Source organism: Nymphaea colorata, chromosome 6 (genome assembly GCF_008831285.2).
Source record: "Nymphaea colorata isolate Beijing-Zhang1983 chromosome 6, ASM883128v2, whole genome shotgun sequence".
Classification (NCBI taxonomy): Eukaryota; Viridiplantae; Streptophyta; class Magnoliopsida; order Nymphaeales; family Nymphaeaceae; genus Nymphaea; species Nymphaea colorata.
The window spans coordinates 1,295,309-1,314,055 of NC_045143.1; the positions used below are offsets into that span (position 1 = coordinate 1,295,309).

The 18,747-nt window shown below is 37.2% G+C and overlaps 1 protein-coding gene across 2 annotated transcripts; it reads right to left on the bottom strand.

Moving 5' to 3' along the window:
• Window positions 1–1,661: 1,661 nt before the first annotated feature.
• Window positions 1,662–16,807, bottom strand: LOC116255511 (uncharacterized). Of its 2 annotated transcripts, XR_004172884.2 has the most exons (19): window positions 16,362–16,807; window positions 15,004–15,225; window positions 14,587–14,682; window positions 14,316–14,368; window positions 12,169–12,265; window positions 11,798–11,871; window positions 10,942–11,059; window positions 7,935–8,045; window positions 7,429–7,505; window positions 6,508–6,574; window positions 6,026–6,091; window positions 4,445–4,552; window positions 4,209–4,339; window positions 3,969–4,035; window positions 3,775–3,842; window positions 3,160–3,253; window positions 2,983–3,053; window positions 2,277–2,881; window positions 1,662–1,804 (listed from the first exon to the last, which is right to left on the bottom strand). XR_004172884.2 is itself a non-coding variant. In XM_031631359.2 (18 exons), the coding sequence occupies exons 1-18, from the start codon at window positions 16,509–16,511 to the stop codon at window positions 2,494–2,496; spliced, it is 2,058 nt and encodes a 685-aa protein (XP_031487219.1). In that variant the 5' UTR covers window positions 16,512–16,807; the 3' UTR covers window positions 2,068–2,493. The 2 variants fall into 2 exon arrangements, 1 of the variants encoding a protein (XP_031487219.1); XM_031631359.2 differs by lacking the exon at window positions 1,662–1,804 and having other exon boundaries at window positions 2,068–2,881.
• Between the last annotated feature and the right edge of the window lie 1,940 nt (window positions 16,808–18,747).

The window sequence follows — 18,747 nt, forward strand, 5'->3', positions numbered from 1 at the left end:
CAAACTATTTAGTGATGTCAACTAGCCTTATTGAACAACGAGATATGTTTTATTAGAATGACTTTAGAAAAAGGTCCACAAATTAGGGTTCTTCTATAAAAGGACAAAAAATACCTTGAAAATGAAGAAAATGTTACTTTTTTTTGTCAAAGACATCTCATTTGCTCATCTATTTCATTTAATGATTAATGTTGTTTAATGGGGGGAAGAGAAAGAGAGAGAGAGAAGGGAGGGTGAAGAGGAGGGAACAAGAAAAGGTCCACTTAACCTCATTCCAAGATCAACACTCCTCAGGATAGCACCCTCAAGACTGGGTATTCCACTCGGTAGAACGCTCGTGATTTTCACCAGAACAGAAAGGATCTAAGGAACGAGCCTAGGCACTGTTCTAAATTCAAAAATAGAACGGCACGATCCAGAATCAAAGGGGCCGCTTTTTCCACGTTCCCCACATTATTTGTCACCATCTTCCACCGCACGCTAAAAGGCCAAAGATAGTGAAGAGAGCCAACGAATTAATAGGTTTCGCCAAATTGCCTCTAAATTGGGAGTGGGTCCATAAGAGGGGTTACACTGTTGGAAAATATCAAGATTTACAGCCCAGCTTGAATTAAAAGAAGAGAAAAAGAAAGAAGAAGCAACAACAGGTCTGATAATGGGGATAACCCATGTATACTTAGGTTGACTGGAATTGAGATGACTGTCGTGCAGTCAAATCCAAACAGAAATAGATGTAATGGAGTTATTTTTGGACTAAAATATGAAGTCCATAGAAGGATTAGGCCTCGCCGAATGTTGGCAGATCTGTTTACAAGCCGGGCAATGTATTAAGTCTATGGCTTATTTAAGGGGAGGGAGGGGCTAGGGGCGCCATGGATGGCGATGGCCTGGTCTGGGCCTTCGGCTTTTAGGTGGGACCAACTACCAAGCAGCTTATCCCAGCCTATGGGGCCAACTTATCATTCGAGGCCCACTTAGGTCCGACATTGATGCAGGCAGCCACAGTAGGAAAGGTTCATTTTTCATGGATTTGTGGCCGTCACATCAGGAGGCGCTTTCATGGATCCAGGCCCAGCAAGGTAGGTCGCCGGTCCCTCTAGCCGGAGAAATAGCCAGCAGTTCTAGAGAGCAAGTGCAGATCATCATCGTCCATGGGGACGAATAAGAGTCCCAGAAGGTAAAATGGCCAATAGATACTGAACTTCGAGAAGACTTTCGTCGAACTTTTTCGTTTTCGACAACATCTACCGAAAGGGAGGGGCCATGAAGTTAACAGCCCACTTGCTCATGTTTCCTAACCAATGGTAGCAGCGAAAGAAATGCATGCGGCATGATGATGCCCCTCTCAATGGGAAACAATTACAGTTACTCTTTGATGGATAGTTTCTTGTCCAGAAGACAACGCTTTTGAAAAAGGCCGTTATCTTCCTCGTTTCTTATAAAACTGGGAAGCTGGGGACACTAAGCAGCCGCCCCACTTAGAAGAATGCACTGAGCTGATAACCAGCGGACGGAACTATAAAATAAATATCTGCTTCTTTAATTATTTTGTTTCAAATATGTTACTAGCATTTCTCGTCCATCATAGCACTACAAAAGAATAACCAACATGATAGACAGATGGCATGCAAAGCGATCTTGAAAGATGTTAAATTGAAAACACTTGGTCAAGCCTCAACTTTTGTTGCACCACAGCCTGAGCTTTTCTATAGTGTCGATCTAGTAAGTCCACTGTTGTCGGGGCTCACCAGGGTTTCCCTTTCCAGGAACGGGCCCATTAAGTGATCTAGACCTTGAATAGTTCCTGCCATTTACGAAGGAATTCCAATGAAAGAATTTTCGAGTATTAGTTGCACAATAGGACCAGGGAAGAGCTAAAACGATCATGCTAAGAAGAAAAACGAGTAATTTAACATAACTTGGCCAAATATATTTATCATATTAAAATAGCAGAATAGACCATGATTTAGAGCTTATGGAATTCAGAGCTCCCACAATTGCTTGAAGATGAAACATAATATGGTTGGGCTTGTGAATTAGTTGCACAAAGGTTTTTATGGAATTCAGAGCTCCCACAATTGTTTGAAGATGAAATATAATATGGTTGGGCTGGTGAATTAGTTCCAAAAGTTTGAGTGGCGGTTACAATATTAATCCACTTAAAACCAATTGCAGCAAAAGCACATAATCTACTTTAAAGAATGGATATACAGGATCGTTCATACATATGCACAAATATCAGCTAAACCCTTATGAAGGAAAAAGACAGGCTGCACCTGAATTATTCGTAGAATCTTGCAACAGATGATAGGAACCTGAAGTTCCACATTGTCCAAATTTGCTTGCTCCCTCCTGCCTAGACAAGAACCATTATCTACAGATGCCCATCCAAATGGGCTCACATGTGAGCGTGTCTGTGCTGTTATAGAATGCACACACTACTCGAATGCCAATAAGGCCAGCAGAGTCTGGGTTCTCATGAACCAAGTGTATTTAGTTTCCAGAAGAAGCATCACTGATTTTAAGTTCCTGCTCGAGTGCATCAAACTCCCAATCCGTTATTTCTTCAGTTGAATAGTCTCTACCGACACTCCCAAATTCAGACTCCAGTTTTGCAAGTTCTGCTTCTGGATCCAAGTTCTGTTCATTATCTGATACACCAGTGGTTGGAAGTGGAGCATCTTCTTGCAGAACTGGGATTTCATCCTGCCCTGGTTTGGCCCCAGATGGATCCCGTGAGTCTCCACCAGGTGATATCACGGCCTTCTCTGGAGAGGCTCCATCAGATTCAGATTCCAGGGATGGCCTCTTGATGGACTCAAACTGCCGCCTTATTTCTTCAATAGCATCAAAAGCTTTCTTAATCTCAGAATCATCTTGCCTGATTGGGATAAACAGCTGATCAATCTGTGAAACTGATCTATCTAAACCACATGGGAAAACAAAATGTGATGTTGGGAAATGTGTAGTAATCAGGATCACCTGAGAGGATCTACTTGATGAGAATAGAATTGCTCTCTCATGTTGTCCACTGTCCTGAAAGTTGTTATGATCTGACATGACATGCACAATACAATAAAAAAACTGAAGACAATACATATAGAAGTTCTCTGCATAGTATGCGAACACTGACTGAGCAATGAGCATATAGGATGTCACCTTTTCTTCAGTGTCCAAGTACACAGCTTTGACGTTTTTCCTCTGCCCAGATATCTCTGAAACTTCAGCTTCACTATTTGATGATTTTGCTAGCCTGCACAAAGAAACTATGAAAAGAGTGAAAACCATTAAAAAAACTTTCTCGCAGCTACTATTCATGTGTGGCCAATACAAAGAACCAGTTATACAAACACCATTTATAGGAGTTATTTAACTACTTATGTAACAGCCAATCACATGTAAACATAAACAGAAACAACAATAACAGTTTGTAGGCTGAACTTCAATATGATGCAGATGAAGATGTTGGTGATTGTACAAGAAGATAAAGTTGATTCTGATGCCCAGGAAAAAATTACTTAATCTGAATAATAACTTGGACTTTTAGGTCATGTTATCCATAAGAAGAACCCTGCAATGGTGATGGTAGCAAGATGCATGCACTGCAAATAGTTAAAGTCATTCCTTGGCCAGATCCAGTGACATTTGAGGATGACAATGGATGATCCTCTCAAATCAGCTAGAAAATTGGTTGATTCCCATCTGAATCTATTGGAGTCTCTGAGCCCCCAGGCCAGTTAAAAATCAGCATGAGATTTACTACAAGTAGCTTACCTATCACCGAGGTTATTCATGTCCTCAATATATCTCTGTATGTCAATCACTGCCAGCTTCAGCGCTTCCTGCATAATACAGCACCAAAACCAGTTACATAAAATAGCGGCTAGTAGAAGAATGAGTTAGTATGCTACTCAACTACTTGAAAGATCTCAATGAAACTGGAGGAAAACAGAAATCTATTACCATACCTTGAATTTGGATAGGTGCTTACTAAGCAACACCTCAAAGTGTTTCACTGATTTCTCCAATTCATCGCTTCAATATGTAAAAAGCCATAGTTTTCAGTTATTAAACTAGGTGATACATTCAAACCAATAAAACACAGAAAATTTCAAAAGAACAAAACTAGCACGATCAACAAAAAACCTGGACAAGAGTACAATAATATGATAAAATCTTAAGATGTGTACAGTTGGTGCTGTACTGACTTGGTCAATTTTTCTTTTTCCTCAGTATAGAATGACTGGATGAGCCATGTGTCTTCCAAGAAATTGATCCATGTGCGAACAACATTTGCTTCAGTCTTGCATGTTGCGACAGATTTTGCAAGCTCATCTTCCTGTAAATAAAAGGACACAACAATGAAAGGGACTTTTAAGCTTTCCCAAGCAGTGACACATCTGAAGGAAATTAATCAAGCAATATCAATTGAAAACTGCAGAACCTTTGTTTTCAGGTGCATAATAATTTGTTTATTGGCTTCATCAAATTGTTCTCTCTCTTCTCTAGTATTCCGTAAACGTGCAAGCGTAGCTGTCAAAGAGGTATTCACCTACACTTGAAATGATCAAAGTGGGATATTTAGATACTATTTGCACATAATTTTCATCAAAGGAGACAAAATAAAGTCAACGTTATGCAGGGAGAGAAAAGAAAACATGGATATGTAAGTTACAGCTATACTTGAAATGCCCAAAGTGGCTACTTAGATACTGATTTTACATAAATCCACCAAAGAAAATTAAATGGAGTCAACATGGTGCAGAGAAATAAGAGGAAAATGACACACCATAACGGGGAACCAAATACTATGAATGGAGCTCAATCAGTAATTTAAATTCCTAAAAAAAAGCTACAGCTGCTGCCAACATTTGCTGAAAACATTATGCATAAGCTCACTATATAGTTGCATGCATGAGAGATGAAGCAGCATATCATGTGGTTGTGTGGACAGACAACAGAGGTATAGACCTACTTGGAGTTCTGTAAAATTTTCTCATAATTTTTGTTTGCATTATGAAACAGCTCAAAGTGGGTTGCACAATCTGTCCCTTGGACAGTTACCTAGTGTGATGTCAAAATATTTTATCCAACCTAACCCAAATCTCCTAGCATTACTATCATCAACAAAGATACAGCTGCCACAACTAGCCTTTCCACAACAAGCAATATTACCTAGATGAAACAAACTACGCTCAAGAAGGTTCTAACATTTTCCTAAAATGGCACACGTTGTTTCCTTGTTTGTGATCACTACCAACCATGAATCTCTGGCACTACTTGAGTCCTGCCAGGGACTAGATATACAGCACTAATCAAATAACAACAGCAGTCCCAGCCACATGCAGAAAAGGCATCAACCATGGTATTTTAACTTAACCCTATCTGCCACAGATCAAAACTTGACATAATAACTCCAAAGAAAAAACTGCTTTAAGTATGGCATATATTCATGCTTCACGAAAAAAAACACGAGATCATCAACTAATAATAATCTGAAGCTCAGGAAGTACCAAGCAGACATCAAATACAACCTTTGTTTCAAGAAGTACACTAAATAACCACACCCATCAAACATAAAAATGGATTAGTGTGAACATAGATGACATTAGAAAAGCTGATATTGAAATAATCCAGTAAAGTTGCATAAAGTGGACCAAAATGAGAGATGCACTTTCACTTCTTAGACTGAAATAAAATGGCTGAGGAGCGGAAAGTTTCCTTTTAGAGGGTACTCCATATGAGAAAGTTGAAATTGTAAACTAGCATATGCAAAAAAAACCCCATCAACTATTAATGCACAAGATACAGTTGCACGCTTGAAAATGTTTGTAGAAGTGAATGCAATCAGAGACAGGATAGTTAGAAAGCTGATAATTGAGTAACCATGTGAAAGCTTCGTAAAATACATAAGTGCAAAATAATAAGATTAAAGTGGCAATTAGAGTATGTACAAATGAAAGTGCATTAAACATTAGCATGAAATATTATTTGGATCTCGCCTTAGTTGAACAAATAGGCATACCCTCTTTAACTCAGCCTCGATTTCATCCCTTTGCTTTTCTAATTGTGCGACCTCTGCCTCCAGTTCCTACGATACAGAAGAAAGATATCAAAGAGATAGAGCTGAAGCGGACCTTCAACAGTTCATAATTTTTCAACTAAAATAATATTTATAACATAAAAACGTAATCTATGGGTTGATCTTTAGAAACCAGATATTCTGTCCAAGCTATAACATCAGATTAAGCCAAAAGCAATTTGCATCAGGAAATTAGAGCTACATTGTAGTGATAGCAAATACTGTGAACTCAGGTTACAGAAAACTCTAGTTCCACTTTAAGATGTCAAAAACATTATAAATTCCAAACTATAAGCACTTGATAGTCGATACTACCAATTAAATAACATTACAACTATTCATGTCAAAGCATTCAGAAAAACAGTTCCATTTTAACCATACAAGCATTTGCAACTGCAAGAAAGAAAGGTTCCACTAGTGTATACCTTTTCGATTTCACCAATCTCATTGGCCTTAGCGACACGAAAATTGAGTGCCTCCTCCTTTTGGTTCCTGACATATATATATATATATATATATATATACAGCAAAACCAAGTAAATCAACGTAAATTTGTGTAGAGTAAGAAATGTCCACACCACATAAAAATTTGCACAGCAGGAAAGGCAATTGCCGGAGATAGGTTACTTATCATCACAATTTACCCAAAAAAAAGTGAAAAAATTTGGGTAAATACACCCAAAGCCAAATCTGTCCAATTTTCGACTTGGTCAATTTTGACTAAGTCCATAATCATCCAAAATTTAGGCTTTCTTTTTTCATTTTTTTGTTCGCTGTGTATATACTATATACATAGCAGACAGCCTTCAACCGAAGTCAAAGGCTATTTTCTTGCTGGAAGCTGCTTGTAGAAACCTCTGGCATCCAAGCTATTTTCAATTTTCGGTATCCGGCAAGCAGCTGCTAGGTGAGGCAGCGACTTTCTTCAGTTGTTTAAAATCTTGTTGTTTGTTATAAAAATATACACGGCCATGGAATTTTTTCCCAAGTTGTTTGAAATTTCTCTGCACCCATATCCATACTAGCACCCAATGACCCATGTGACAGGTTAGGACAGCCCCCCTCCCCCCCCAAGCAAAGGCCCAAAGATTTATGCTCCAAGCATATACGGATAAACAGCAAAACTATGTCTGAATATTCAAAAATGGAAAATTTTCACCAGAACTCCTTTTAATGAATAAGCCACACAATTATGAACTTCACAAAAGGATGAATCATGGAACTTGCAAACACTATCAATTTTCCAAACTAAAGGAAACAACAAAGAGCACTACTTTGTGAAGAAGAGACGAGCATGAACACATTTTCAACCTGAAAATTTTCAGAACAACTGAAATAGTTCTTACTGGTTATCGGAAATACGCTTTTCTGCCTTCATTGTTGAGTTTGCAAGAGATTCAGCTAAGATCTTCAACTTATCAATCTGTACATGGTAGATAAAGAGATTACAGTGAAGCCAAGGAAGAACACTCTGCGTGGGTATGCTGAGAACAATAAAATGATAAATTGGTGATTTACTTATTCCTTCAAAAAGTTTATTGCTGCTACAAGCTCAATCGTCACCCGTATATATTCAGATTATTTATTTGATTTTTAATGGTACTCATACAAGTCAAAAAAAAAAAAAAAGAAACAATAAAATTTCAAGGAACTGCTGCATCTATCCAACTTTTGCTAAATCTGTAGTTCCATCTTGTTAACAAAGAAAGACTACTCTGGCCAACAAAACTTAGAGAAATGAAGCAAGAGTTGCTTTATTTCTTTCATGGTTCTGCTTACTGATGCTTTCTACAAACCAGCCTTATCAATGCTTAGGCTATGACAGAACCATAAAAGAAAGAAGCATTCAAACCTTCTGAAAATGCTTCTCAGGTGAATCTCCAGCACTTGTCAGCTTTTTCTTTAGTAGAAGACCTTCCAATGTAGAACACATCTCTACTTCTGCAAGTGCATCTTTGAGAGCCTAAAATTTCAGAGAGAGAATGCACTATGTGATGAGTAGCCATAGTGAAAAACATAAAGCCAGCACAAGCTGGCATACCATGTTATTTGTTGTGGCAAAGTGAAGAGAAACATGAAACTCTTGAGTCCAAGACTATGTTATGCCAAGCTCTAAACACTATGGAGTAAATGAAAGAAATTGATGACACCAAATGATGACATTCAATTCCTACTGCCTTGATCTTCAAAAATTCTAGTGAGCTTCTGTTTCACTTCTCTTATAATTCTTGTCCATGAAAACAGGGGTCATTCCCAAATGGAGGTCAAAACAAGCATCCTCATAGGATGTGATAGTGGCCTGCCTACCTCTTTTTCACCCACCAACAATGTGCTTTGACTCCTTTTCCAGATGCCTCGGAGGGGTATTTATCATGACGTTTCTATCCTACCTCACAAATTGTAACAAAACGTGCCTTGGTACAAAAGCATGTAATTAAGCTGGAAACAAGTTCTAGCCTAAGTGAAGACACTGTTTATGAGATGATGGATAGACACAGCCGCGTGATGAGCACAGAGCGAACTATTTTTTCACCTTTTACTTAAAAAAAAAAAAGATGATGGATAAAAATCCGGGCACAAGATAATAGTATGTTTCAATAAAAATAAATATCATCATGTATCATGTACGTGTGCATGCATTTACAGGTTTACCGTGAGCAACCAAATGTAGTATCTGTTGTCTACTTTATTTTTGTTGACTGAATTCCAATAAGTGCTTTAAGTAACATGTACTTTTCAATATAGATTCACCACTTCATTCACACTTGTCCCATGTCGGAACTTTGTTGTTGGCTTCCATCCACTGAATTTCCATTAAAGTATTTATTTTATTGAGATCAGGCATATGATAGGAATCAGGGGCAGAGATAAGGGAGGGAGGGTAGGCAGGGGCCATGGCGGCATGGCCCCACCTCATATTTTTAAAAACAAAATTTACTACCAACAATTTTGAAAATTTTAAATTTGGACCTGGCAAAAGTTTTGAAAAATATTGTTCAGCCCTGTAAAAATTTTGAAAATGTAATTTGCGCTCCTCAACCCAACAATGAAAAATTTCTGGCTCCACTCCTAACAGGAATCAACTACAAAAGAAACCTGGAATTGGACTTTGACCAGGAATGTAATCTGGTTCCAGACACAGACTATTTTCCAAGCCCATGTGAGAGGAATCTACCAGAAAAGTACTTGGACCTAGACTGCTTTCTAGACTAGCCACATATTAGTTTCAGTCTACTTAGTTATTACTTACATTTCATGGACATACTTAAATTCACTAAATTCATGCATATTCCATTTACAATTTCATTGATATTTTCATAAGCCAAACTTCATTTTTATCCTTAGATAGCATTTGAGTACAATTATAAATTACCTGAATTTATGTTCATTATGAATGACAGTTCAACTGTTCAATACTTGTTCATATATATATATAGAGAGAGAGAGAGAAAGAGAGGAAATTTTGTTTTTTTTTTATCATGTCCATGGACTGAGAATAGACTCTACAACTATGTTCTCTCATGAAAGAAAAAAAATGATTTTTGAGCAACAAATGTTCATGAAAAACATTGATGCATTGTCTCTTAGACCTTTATAAAATCCTGCATATGCATCCCAAGCAATGCAATGTAAGGTGCTGATCCTAAAAAATAAACCATAGACAACACATTTTTGCAGTTACTTTTGTGGAAAATGTACCAAAATATCTTATACTTTATCCATCAAACTGTGTTCCTGAACCTCTGATCCACAACTTTTGAAAATGGAAGAACCACACCTCTGCTGTCCATCGTAATTTTTTTCAAATTATTTATAATTATAGACTGATCAATACATCAAAAAACATATTAAAACAATTGAATATTTAACAATATTAAATCTTGAAGACCAAGAATTGGAAACAAGACTTGTTGGAGGTGCCTCTCAAAGATAAAGAGCAAGACTTATTAGCATAAAAGAACAACTCACAGATTTCTCAGCAAAAATATACCAAAAAATGGTTTAGGATTCTACAATACAAGTTGACCATGGTTAAAAACATGTTTGCCTTTGATTACCTTGGGGAGGGTTATTGGGTTCCTCCCGGATGGACCGACAGCCGCAGGATTTCAGCTTTTCCCTTGGGGAGGCTATTTTATGATGTCAGAGCAACAGCTGTTCTAATTCTGCTATTTTGCCACATTTAATATGTGAGACACTATCTATTGAGGGAAATTCTGTAGCTATGCTGTCATGCAGTTAGGATTTCTGGAGAAACTAGCTATGAAACTTGACTGCATAAAAGAAAGAGAGGTAGAATTTCTATATTTGAGGCTGTGCAGAGTATATCTTTGGAATTCCACCTCCAAACCTCTTGTTGACAATGTTAGAGCTTACAGCTAAATAACAAGACCTGAAGAATGCATAGTTAACATGGCACACTGATGCAACTAGAGACAACAATGTTCAATGATTAAATTAGTTCATCAACTTTAACTTGAAAACTAAAAACAATACATACATATATATATATATATATATATATATATATATATATGTATGTACGTATATATGTATATATGTATGTATCAGCCGTCTGCCAGATGACAAAATATTTGAAAACCATCCTAAATCACCATGCAATGGAAGCACTAGCAAACAGTATATGGCAGTTTCTGGTGTTTAGCGACAGCTTATGATACGTTTAGCCATGGTTTTTAAATATTTAGCCATCCGACAGCCAACATATTTCAAATTTCCTATATATATATATATATATATATATATATATATATATATATATATATATATATATATATATATATATATATATATATATATATATATATATATATATATATAGACTGTTTGAGGCACACCTTAGTACACAGGGAAGCTTTACGATCAACTGCTTCGTCAGGGCCATCTGCGGATGATGGTTCGGGTGGCTTTTCGCAATAGAGCTTCCTTTCTAGAAATAAGGCTTCTGCATCTATCCTGTTCTAGGGAAAAGGATAAAGTTACTGACAAAACCAACAAAAGGTAGCATTTTAAACACACACACACAAACCCAATATGAGAGAGAGAGAGAGAGAGGATTAAACATGCATGCAATGGGTGAATAATGATAAATTGATAATAAACATAGAAAGTTAAGTGTACATGAAAAATATAAGATGTCTAGCTCCCAATAGTTATGATTTAGCTGCAGAAGATCACCAAAAAGCCATTCAGAAACCCATGTGATTGAAATTTAGTAAAGAGGAGAAGAAAAAAACTAGCAATTGAATAGCCATGGATGAGAGGGAAAGGAAGATGCTGAGAGAGAGATAGAGGTGAAAAAAAAGTCTGTCTCTTGGTCTTAGAACCACAAAACAAAAGCAGAAATCAGGTCATTCTTAGTATGTTGATGAAAAATAGTGGTTCAGATCAGTTTTATACTTCTATAAGCCAAACAGCACTGATGGAGTTTGCTACAGAACAACCTAACACGACGGAGCTGCACAATTTCGAGAACCTACATCTTGGGCATCAAACATCCTCAATTAGAAGAATGATATTAAATGTCATGTTGAATTTAAGAGCAGAGTCTGAAGACATGAACTTGCATGAAGGCATTGCTTACATTTCAGGAGAAAAGAGAAACCAACAGTCATTTATGAAGGTATTCATGTACCAACTAGTTATCCCTATCCCAGGAAGATGAACAATTTAAAAATGAAGCAGTAAGAAAACCTTGAAAGATCAGCATTTAACTTCAACCCTGTAATAGCACCTTGTGCAAATTGGAGTAGTTCCTCCCGCTTCACCTGAAAGTTTACAAACAAAACGCCATTTCAGGGAATATACCTCCTGAATATTGGAAATGGGAAAAAGACACGCTGAAGCCAAGCCTCTCAAATCTCAATAAACCATACAAATAATATTATTGTATCAACTCATAACAACACCCACGGATGCAAATCCATCGACTATTAAGAAGCAAATATCACAGGACTATACAAATAGCTTATTACCAGCACTTCTATGGGGCAGCATTTTTAGTTAAATATTCATGACTATTTGGACAGATAATCCTCATTCAAGCTAGCAAGTAGGCATATTACCAGCACTTCTTCCTGATAGGTTGAGAAAGCCTTGGACAAGTCCTGTATGCTACTCACAATTGCATTATGGATTTCCTTTCCACCCGTAAGAGCAAGGCTGCAACCACATGGCAAGAAATAGATTCCAGAAGTCAAATATATGGACACCTCAATTAAGTGTAGTCAATTTTTCTACTTATTCTTTTGAAAGAGGGCAATTAAAACACAAGATACCAAATAATTCTAAATTCAGATCACAAACATGGCCAAGGAAATAAAACTTGCACGTGTAAGTGGGCAAAAGTCAAAATATAGATGGTAAACAAGCCAAACAATTTGATTTGGCTTTCTCAAGCTTATTTATTAAGAATGAAAACCTGTTGATAAATGGTTCACTAATATGTCATAGTGAGCGAGTCCAAATGTGAATGCTCAAGGTTGAACACGAGCAGCTTTATTTTCTGAAAAAAGATTTCGAAATTTTAAACTTTTTTTTTTAATCTAAAATTATTAATCCATTAAAATTTTAAAGTACACGAATAATACAGCATACATGTATATCATAAATGCTTACCAGTAAAATAATATGTATAGTAGATGTACAAATCAAAAATGCATGTATGATATTATGTGTGTGCATTAAACTGACCGTATGTGCATAGTCAAATATAGACAGCAAATATGCAAACAGAAACTTATAAAATGACTGAAAATTTATTTAAATAACTAACAACATATATGCATTTGTTATTGTCCATTTGCTAAGAATGGACACTTGAACCATATGATTTTTTTACAAAGACAATGCTTTAGGTATAATGTTTATGAAAATTGTCAGCCAGTGACATTTAATTTTTCTAAAAATTAAAAACTTATATTTGCACTACAATGAATCAATCTGAATACTGATTCTTAAAACATATTTTGTATGCTTATTGATTATGCATATTTCAGTTGCTCTGTTTATGTGTATTTGTGTGTGTGCTTGCATGCCTATACACATATATACACACTTATGAGCTCATACAAGCTGAGTGAGGTGATTGACCCTCTCATATACCAGCTTGTTTAAATATGTGAACTGGTCGAGTTTGCCCACAGAACTTATATGGTAATCAAAAGTGATAGTTCACACAAGCCAAGAAGAGCCAGAAGCAGCTCAGCTCACTTTGCAGCCCGGGCCATCACCTTCGAAAAGCAAGCTCTAAAGAATGAAAAGTCAAAATACAGATAACAGATCATGAAACCAAAAAAGCATTAGTTTTATCCAAGTATTTGGAACATATAAGAGAGATCAAGTAAGGTACTTAAAATAACTCTGAGCCTCATGTCAGTGACAGAGGCCATGACAAAGAGAATCTTCGTTTGGTCTTCAACAAACTTTTAACATGTAAAATGTCATTACCCTTTCATGGAACCACTACCACGAAAACAACAGAACTACTAACTGGAAGATTAAAATAAGACACTTTACCAGCCCACACTGTCAGTGATAACAACTTCCTTAGGGAAACATGTATTTTCAGTTTTTCACAAACCAAGGCATATACTTGGGGCCACAGATTGTACAAATGCTCATATTGCTGGCCTGGCTTACAGAAAAGAAGAGTTGATATGCTTCTTTGCTATCAGCTGCAGAGATTGCAAGTCCTTTTCTTCTCATTTCACTTTCAGCCAATAACAGGCAGGAGAAGCTTTGAAAGAAATGGAGAGAATCTACAACAGATCATGCAGTAAAACAGGCAGCAACTCAGACGTGGGACTATTGAGCAGGTTATTGTGTATCAGGATAGTTCAAGATTAGAATCCACTTATGGCTTGATCACCAATTGAAAAATTGTATCTTCATTTTTCATCCCAAAATATTTAAGACAAATCAGCAAAAGTATTCCAAAATGTATCTTTCATTCCAGTTTTACTCAGCAAGGATGAACGAATGAAGCATATAATATTCAATAGTTTGTGTCAACAGAAGCACAAATACATAAGAAACAATTAGCAGAAAAAAATGTTATAGCCTACAGTGCATATGCATAAATTACTGAACCAAACAGAAGAATATCATGCGAAAGCAGCAAAACTATAATACCACAAGCCTTCAGAGAAGCAAGACAGCCGAAAACATGCAACAGAAAAGATTGGAACAGAAGCAGTCAGCATTCACTTACGCAAATATCTCCAGCAGCAGACTAACCTCCTCGTCAGATGGTCCTTCAAGAATCTGATTCAGACAAAATATTCAACCTGCGGTTAACTTATATGATCAGCTAGTAAAGAGAGACACTAATTTAGTACTCATGCGGCAAATAGCAAAGACCTAGGCAACCAACTAAAATACACCATCCAGAAAAGGAAATCTAAAGTTACTAGGCATAAATATAAATTTCATAAAGGATTAAAGAAAAATTAACATCTCCAAGGAGTTAAGACTTAAGATACCATGTTCATTGTTATGCCTTCAAGAGCTTGGCTGTGAAGAAAAACATCTTGGAAGTTCACGGGCTCCCTACCCACCTCAGAATCGAAAAATAACACCTAGTTCCAGAATAGCAAACATTCAATCAGATAACGACGATATGCTATAAGTTAATATTTAGGCAGTGAGTACTTGCATAACCTTAAAAATTTAAATTCAAAACAATAAGTCATGCAGAAAAATATTTGAGAGAACTTTAAAAATGTCATCCTTTTCTCGTTCACATACAAAGAATATGAAGCCTCCAGAGCACCAGGGGAAATTTCAATATTTATTAACAATCTTTTCCAACAAGAAGCGCAAAACATGAGTATGTAACTTATTTTTTTACAAAACTAGCAAAAAGAAAAGTTATACTACTTGAGACCCTCATCGCTTACCAAAGAAGTCTTTCTTGGAGATAAGTCTGCATCATTGAGAGAATTGGGTGACCCTGCAGTTTTTTCGCTTTTGTCACTGGAGCTCTCGGACATGCTTTCAGTTTCTTTCAGAGCAGCCAACCATCTTTGCAGGAGTTGCACCCTTTCTGGCCCTCTGCAAGAAACGGAAGCTTCTTCTAATCTTTTCACCGTATGCTTGAAGCTTTTAAAAGTTCGGGTAACCTGCAATATTAAATGTGAGAACATAAAACAGGTGCATAGTAATTCAAAGCTGCAAAAAGCTAGACGGCGAGAAATGCTAGGCAGAAAAGAAAGTAGGTTGAAATAGTTAGCATTTTGAGATCACCATTTGCACAACGAGTTTTAAGAATAACGATATAGATGTGCAGGACGCACACGAAGGCAGCCGGGCATAGTCACAGACAATGTCGATGTTTTGAAAGCATTGCAATATCAGTAAAACTTCAGGTCAGTAGTTTTCATGCACCTGATTTTTGTTCAGTAATAGGACCTTTAGTACTTCCTTTACAAAAAAAAAAACCTATAGGGGCCTGGCGTTCAGCAAGAAAATAGGCAAGTGTTGTAAGTGGTTGCCTGGTAAAGGATTGGAGAAGGGGAAGCATGCCAAATGCTGGACTTTGCGGTTTTCCACTGTAATTTATTTTTTGACCTATTGAAGCAAGCGTCGAAGGTTGATACAGCAAAATGCATCAGTTCGATCATAACTACAACAGCTTAAATATGCTCAGTCAAGAGTAGCTTTCATAATGTCGAGCGATGTCCTCACGGAGAAAATTTTGACTCTGGTCGGCCCATCATCATCGACTCAAATTGACAGGTCCCTAACAAATTGGTTAAAAACGTAAAACACAAATAACAATTGTTGAACAATTCGAGCACAAACGAATCGCAATAACTCCAGCGATGACTCGCGCACCCTGGCTGTATATATATATATTTTTAGACCATCTTCTTTCTAGACGGATGTTCCCATCACATATCGACGCACCTTGCCACGAATCCATCTTCTATATAGCGGAACCTATCACACGATGGATTTAAAATCCAAGGAGAAAACACAAACTTTGAATCAATGAGCAACTGTGAAATAACAACATTAAAGACTCGGATTCTCAAGGACGTTATAATTAAAAGAAGAAAAAGAACGTGATGGAAACTTAATCGGGCGAAGCTTTAATGCCTGAAGCCCATGAAACCAAATCCTGCAAGAAAGGTCGATAAAGAAACTCAAGCGCAAGACAATCCGTGCAACCAGGAGACCTGGATATTCACAATTAAGACAGGCAGAGGCAGATCGACATAACGAGAGAGAGAGAAAGAGAGAGAGGGAGGGAGACCATCCGATCTTGCAACTTCTTGGCACCCTCAGCGACGGCATTGCCGGCGTGGTGGACGACAGAATCGGCATAGTTGCGCACTGTGCGAGTCAGGGTGTTCTTTCCCCCGACCTCAACGGCCCTGTGGACGGCCGATCTAAGCCACGACATCCTGATCGGCCCGATTCGTCACACACACACACACACACAGAGATTGTCGTGGGGTCAGAAGGAGAAGGAAGGAAAGCTGAAAGAAAGAGGAGGTCGGCTGTAGAATGGATGCGGTCTGTGAATTGGACCTTCACCTCTTCTTCCTCCTCCGATTTGCTATTTTTAAATTTTTGTTTCTTGTTTGTGAGGAAGACGCACTGGAGAGAAAATGGCGCGAGCGGGACGAAGAAAAAGAAGAAGACGAAGAGAGAGGCCACGCGGCGTCGATCCACCGGCTGACTTGGCGTTTCCCACCATTGCCGGCACAATTGAAGCTACGAAATGGATCGGGTACAGTCCGACATTTAAACCTCAGAATCCAAATCTTGCAGATCGGGTCGAATTCGATATAGCGGTTTTTTGGGTTCGGCGTCGAATTGCCAGATTTATTTATTGATATTATTAACTATTTTCAATTTGTTTGCTTCTTTAGTTCGGTGCTTTTAGCATCTTCTCTATTTGCTGACAATTATGGTCCTTGGTGCTGCTTCCAATTCAATTCTATATATATATAAAAAGTGTGTGTCGCGGGCCATATATTATTTATTTTTATTATTTTTAAATATTTAATCAATTTTATTTGAATGATGTATTTGAGTCTTCATTTTTAGAAATAAATATAATACATTTTTTTGTTGATTCACAACCCATTCAGCTTGATCGATGGCTCGATTCAGTTTGTACAAATTCAAAATCTTACACTAATTCATTTGATGCAAGATAAGCGCCAAGATTCTTTTCCGCCATAAACCCTGAGCATTAGCTACAGTTATGAACTCAACCGTGCTTCTCTATCGTGGGAGCGTGACTGAAGTGAGGGAGGGATTGTATCGTGGAAGAGGTTCCAGTTGTATCCACCGACGGAGAACACAATGCACAAGCGGTAATGAGTAAATAGCTGCAGCTACATACCTTGTGATAAGGCAAACTAATTAATTTTAAAAGGCAAGGATGGATATTGTGCGGCGAGCAACAATGGCGACCATATATTAACAAAATGTTGCCCGCAGCTTTTACCCTGGGCAGGAACCGTGGCTGCAGACGTCACATACCAACAAAGAGCAAACATTGGGAAATTGTTTTACAAAATAATCGTTGCAGTGCAAACACCCACTTAATGAGAGATAGTCGGAGAAATAGAATTCCATTACAAATTGGGCAACATGGTTTGACAAGCACAAAGAAATCCAAATGGGTTGCAAGTTACACTAGAAAGAGAGAGAAAAAGAGAGCCCATGATGCATCAACACTGAAAAAGGGTGACCAACTCGAATTGGCAAAACAAAAGGAAGCAAGAGCATACGAGAGAGGAAGGGGGTGGGAAAGAGGCATTAGTGACAGATCATTTTACAGTTTGGTAAGATTTGTTGCTACTAAAAATAAAAGGCAGTGTGCCATTTTAGAAGTGTTGGTAAAATAAAATTTTGCGAATTGAATTCAAAATCTTTTGATTTTCTTTTGAGTGTTCTCAATTTCTTGTAAGATCTTAAAATTTACTGGATTTGATTTCTTACTTTTCCTAAATCTTTGTTAAATTTTCAAGTTTCTAAAAGCACTTTTCAACTTTGAAATTTCTAAATTGCATTGAATTATATGAAGTTTCAGAACGATTTTAAAGATGTTCTAAACTGAGATTTCATATGTTCAAATTCAAATCCACATTAAAAGTACCAATCCAACATCTAAGATTGGATAAGGTTAGACTTATGATGCAGATTGTTAGTCCTAATAACGAACTCAGCATCTTATACCGGATCAGATCTGAATTATGATCATGGCTTTTGGTCTAAATCCCAAATGCAACATCCCATACACGATTAGAACAGATTTCTCATCCAGATGGTAGGTCCATATCTCAGACTTTAAATTGGACCATATTAGACCTCTGATCTATTTTATGTATCAAATTTAAAATCTAACATCGGGATCATATCGGACTTTTGTTCTAAATCTTTGGGCTGAATCCCAAATTCGATGTTGTAGGCTAGATGAGATCAAACCTCTGATATAATTCTTAGATCTAAATCCCAAGTCTAACATCATAGACGAGAAGACATTAAAAATGAGAGTTTTTCTAATTTCTTGTAAATGCTTTTCAAATTCTTCATGAAATCGTTTCAAAATTATTGTTTTGCCTATATAACTCTTTAAAACCATTACCCAAGTTTTCCATCGTTGTCCCTTAATCACACATGAA

What these genes read in the sequence shown, in the direction of transcription:
- LOC116255511 (XM_031631359.2), bottom strand. Translation starts at nt 16,511, where the DNA reads ATGTCGTGGCTTAGATCGGCCGTCCACAGGGCCGTTGAGGTCGGGGGA. An exon ending in CCTATCAGGAAGAAGTGCTG is followed by an intron (nt 11,872 to 12,168) that starts GTAATATGCCTA and finishes GTAAACTTTCAG; the next exon opens with GTGAAGCGGGAGGAACTACT. An exon ending in AAGCGTATTTCCGATAACCA is followed by an intron (nt 6,575 to 7,428) that starts GTAAGAACTATT and finishes TATATATGTCAG; the next exon opens with GAACCAAAAGGAGGAGGCAC.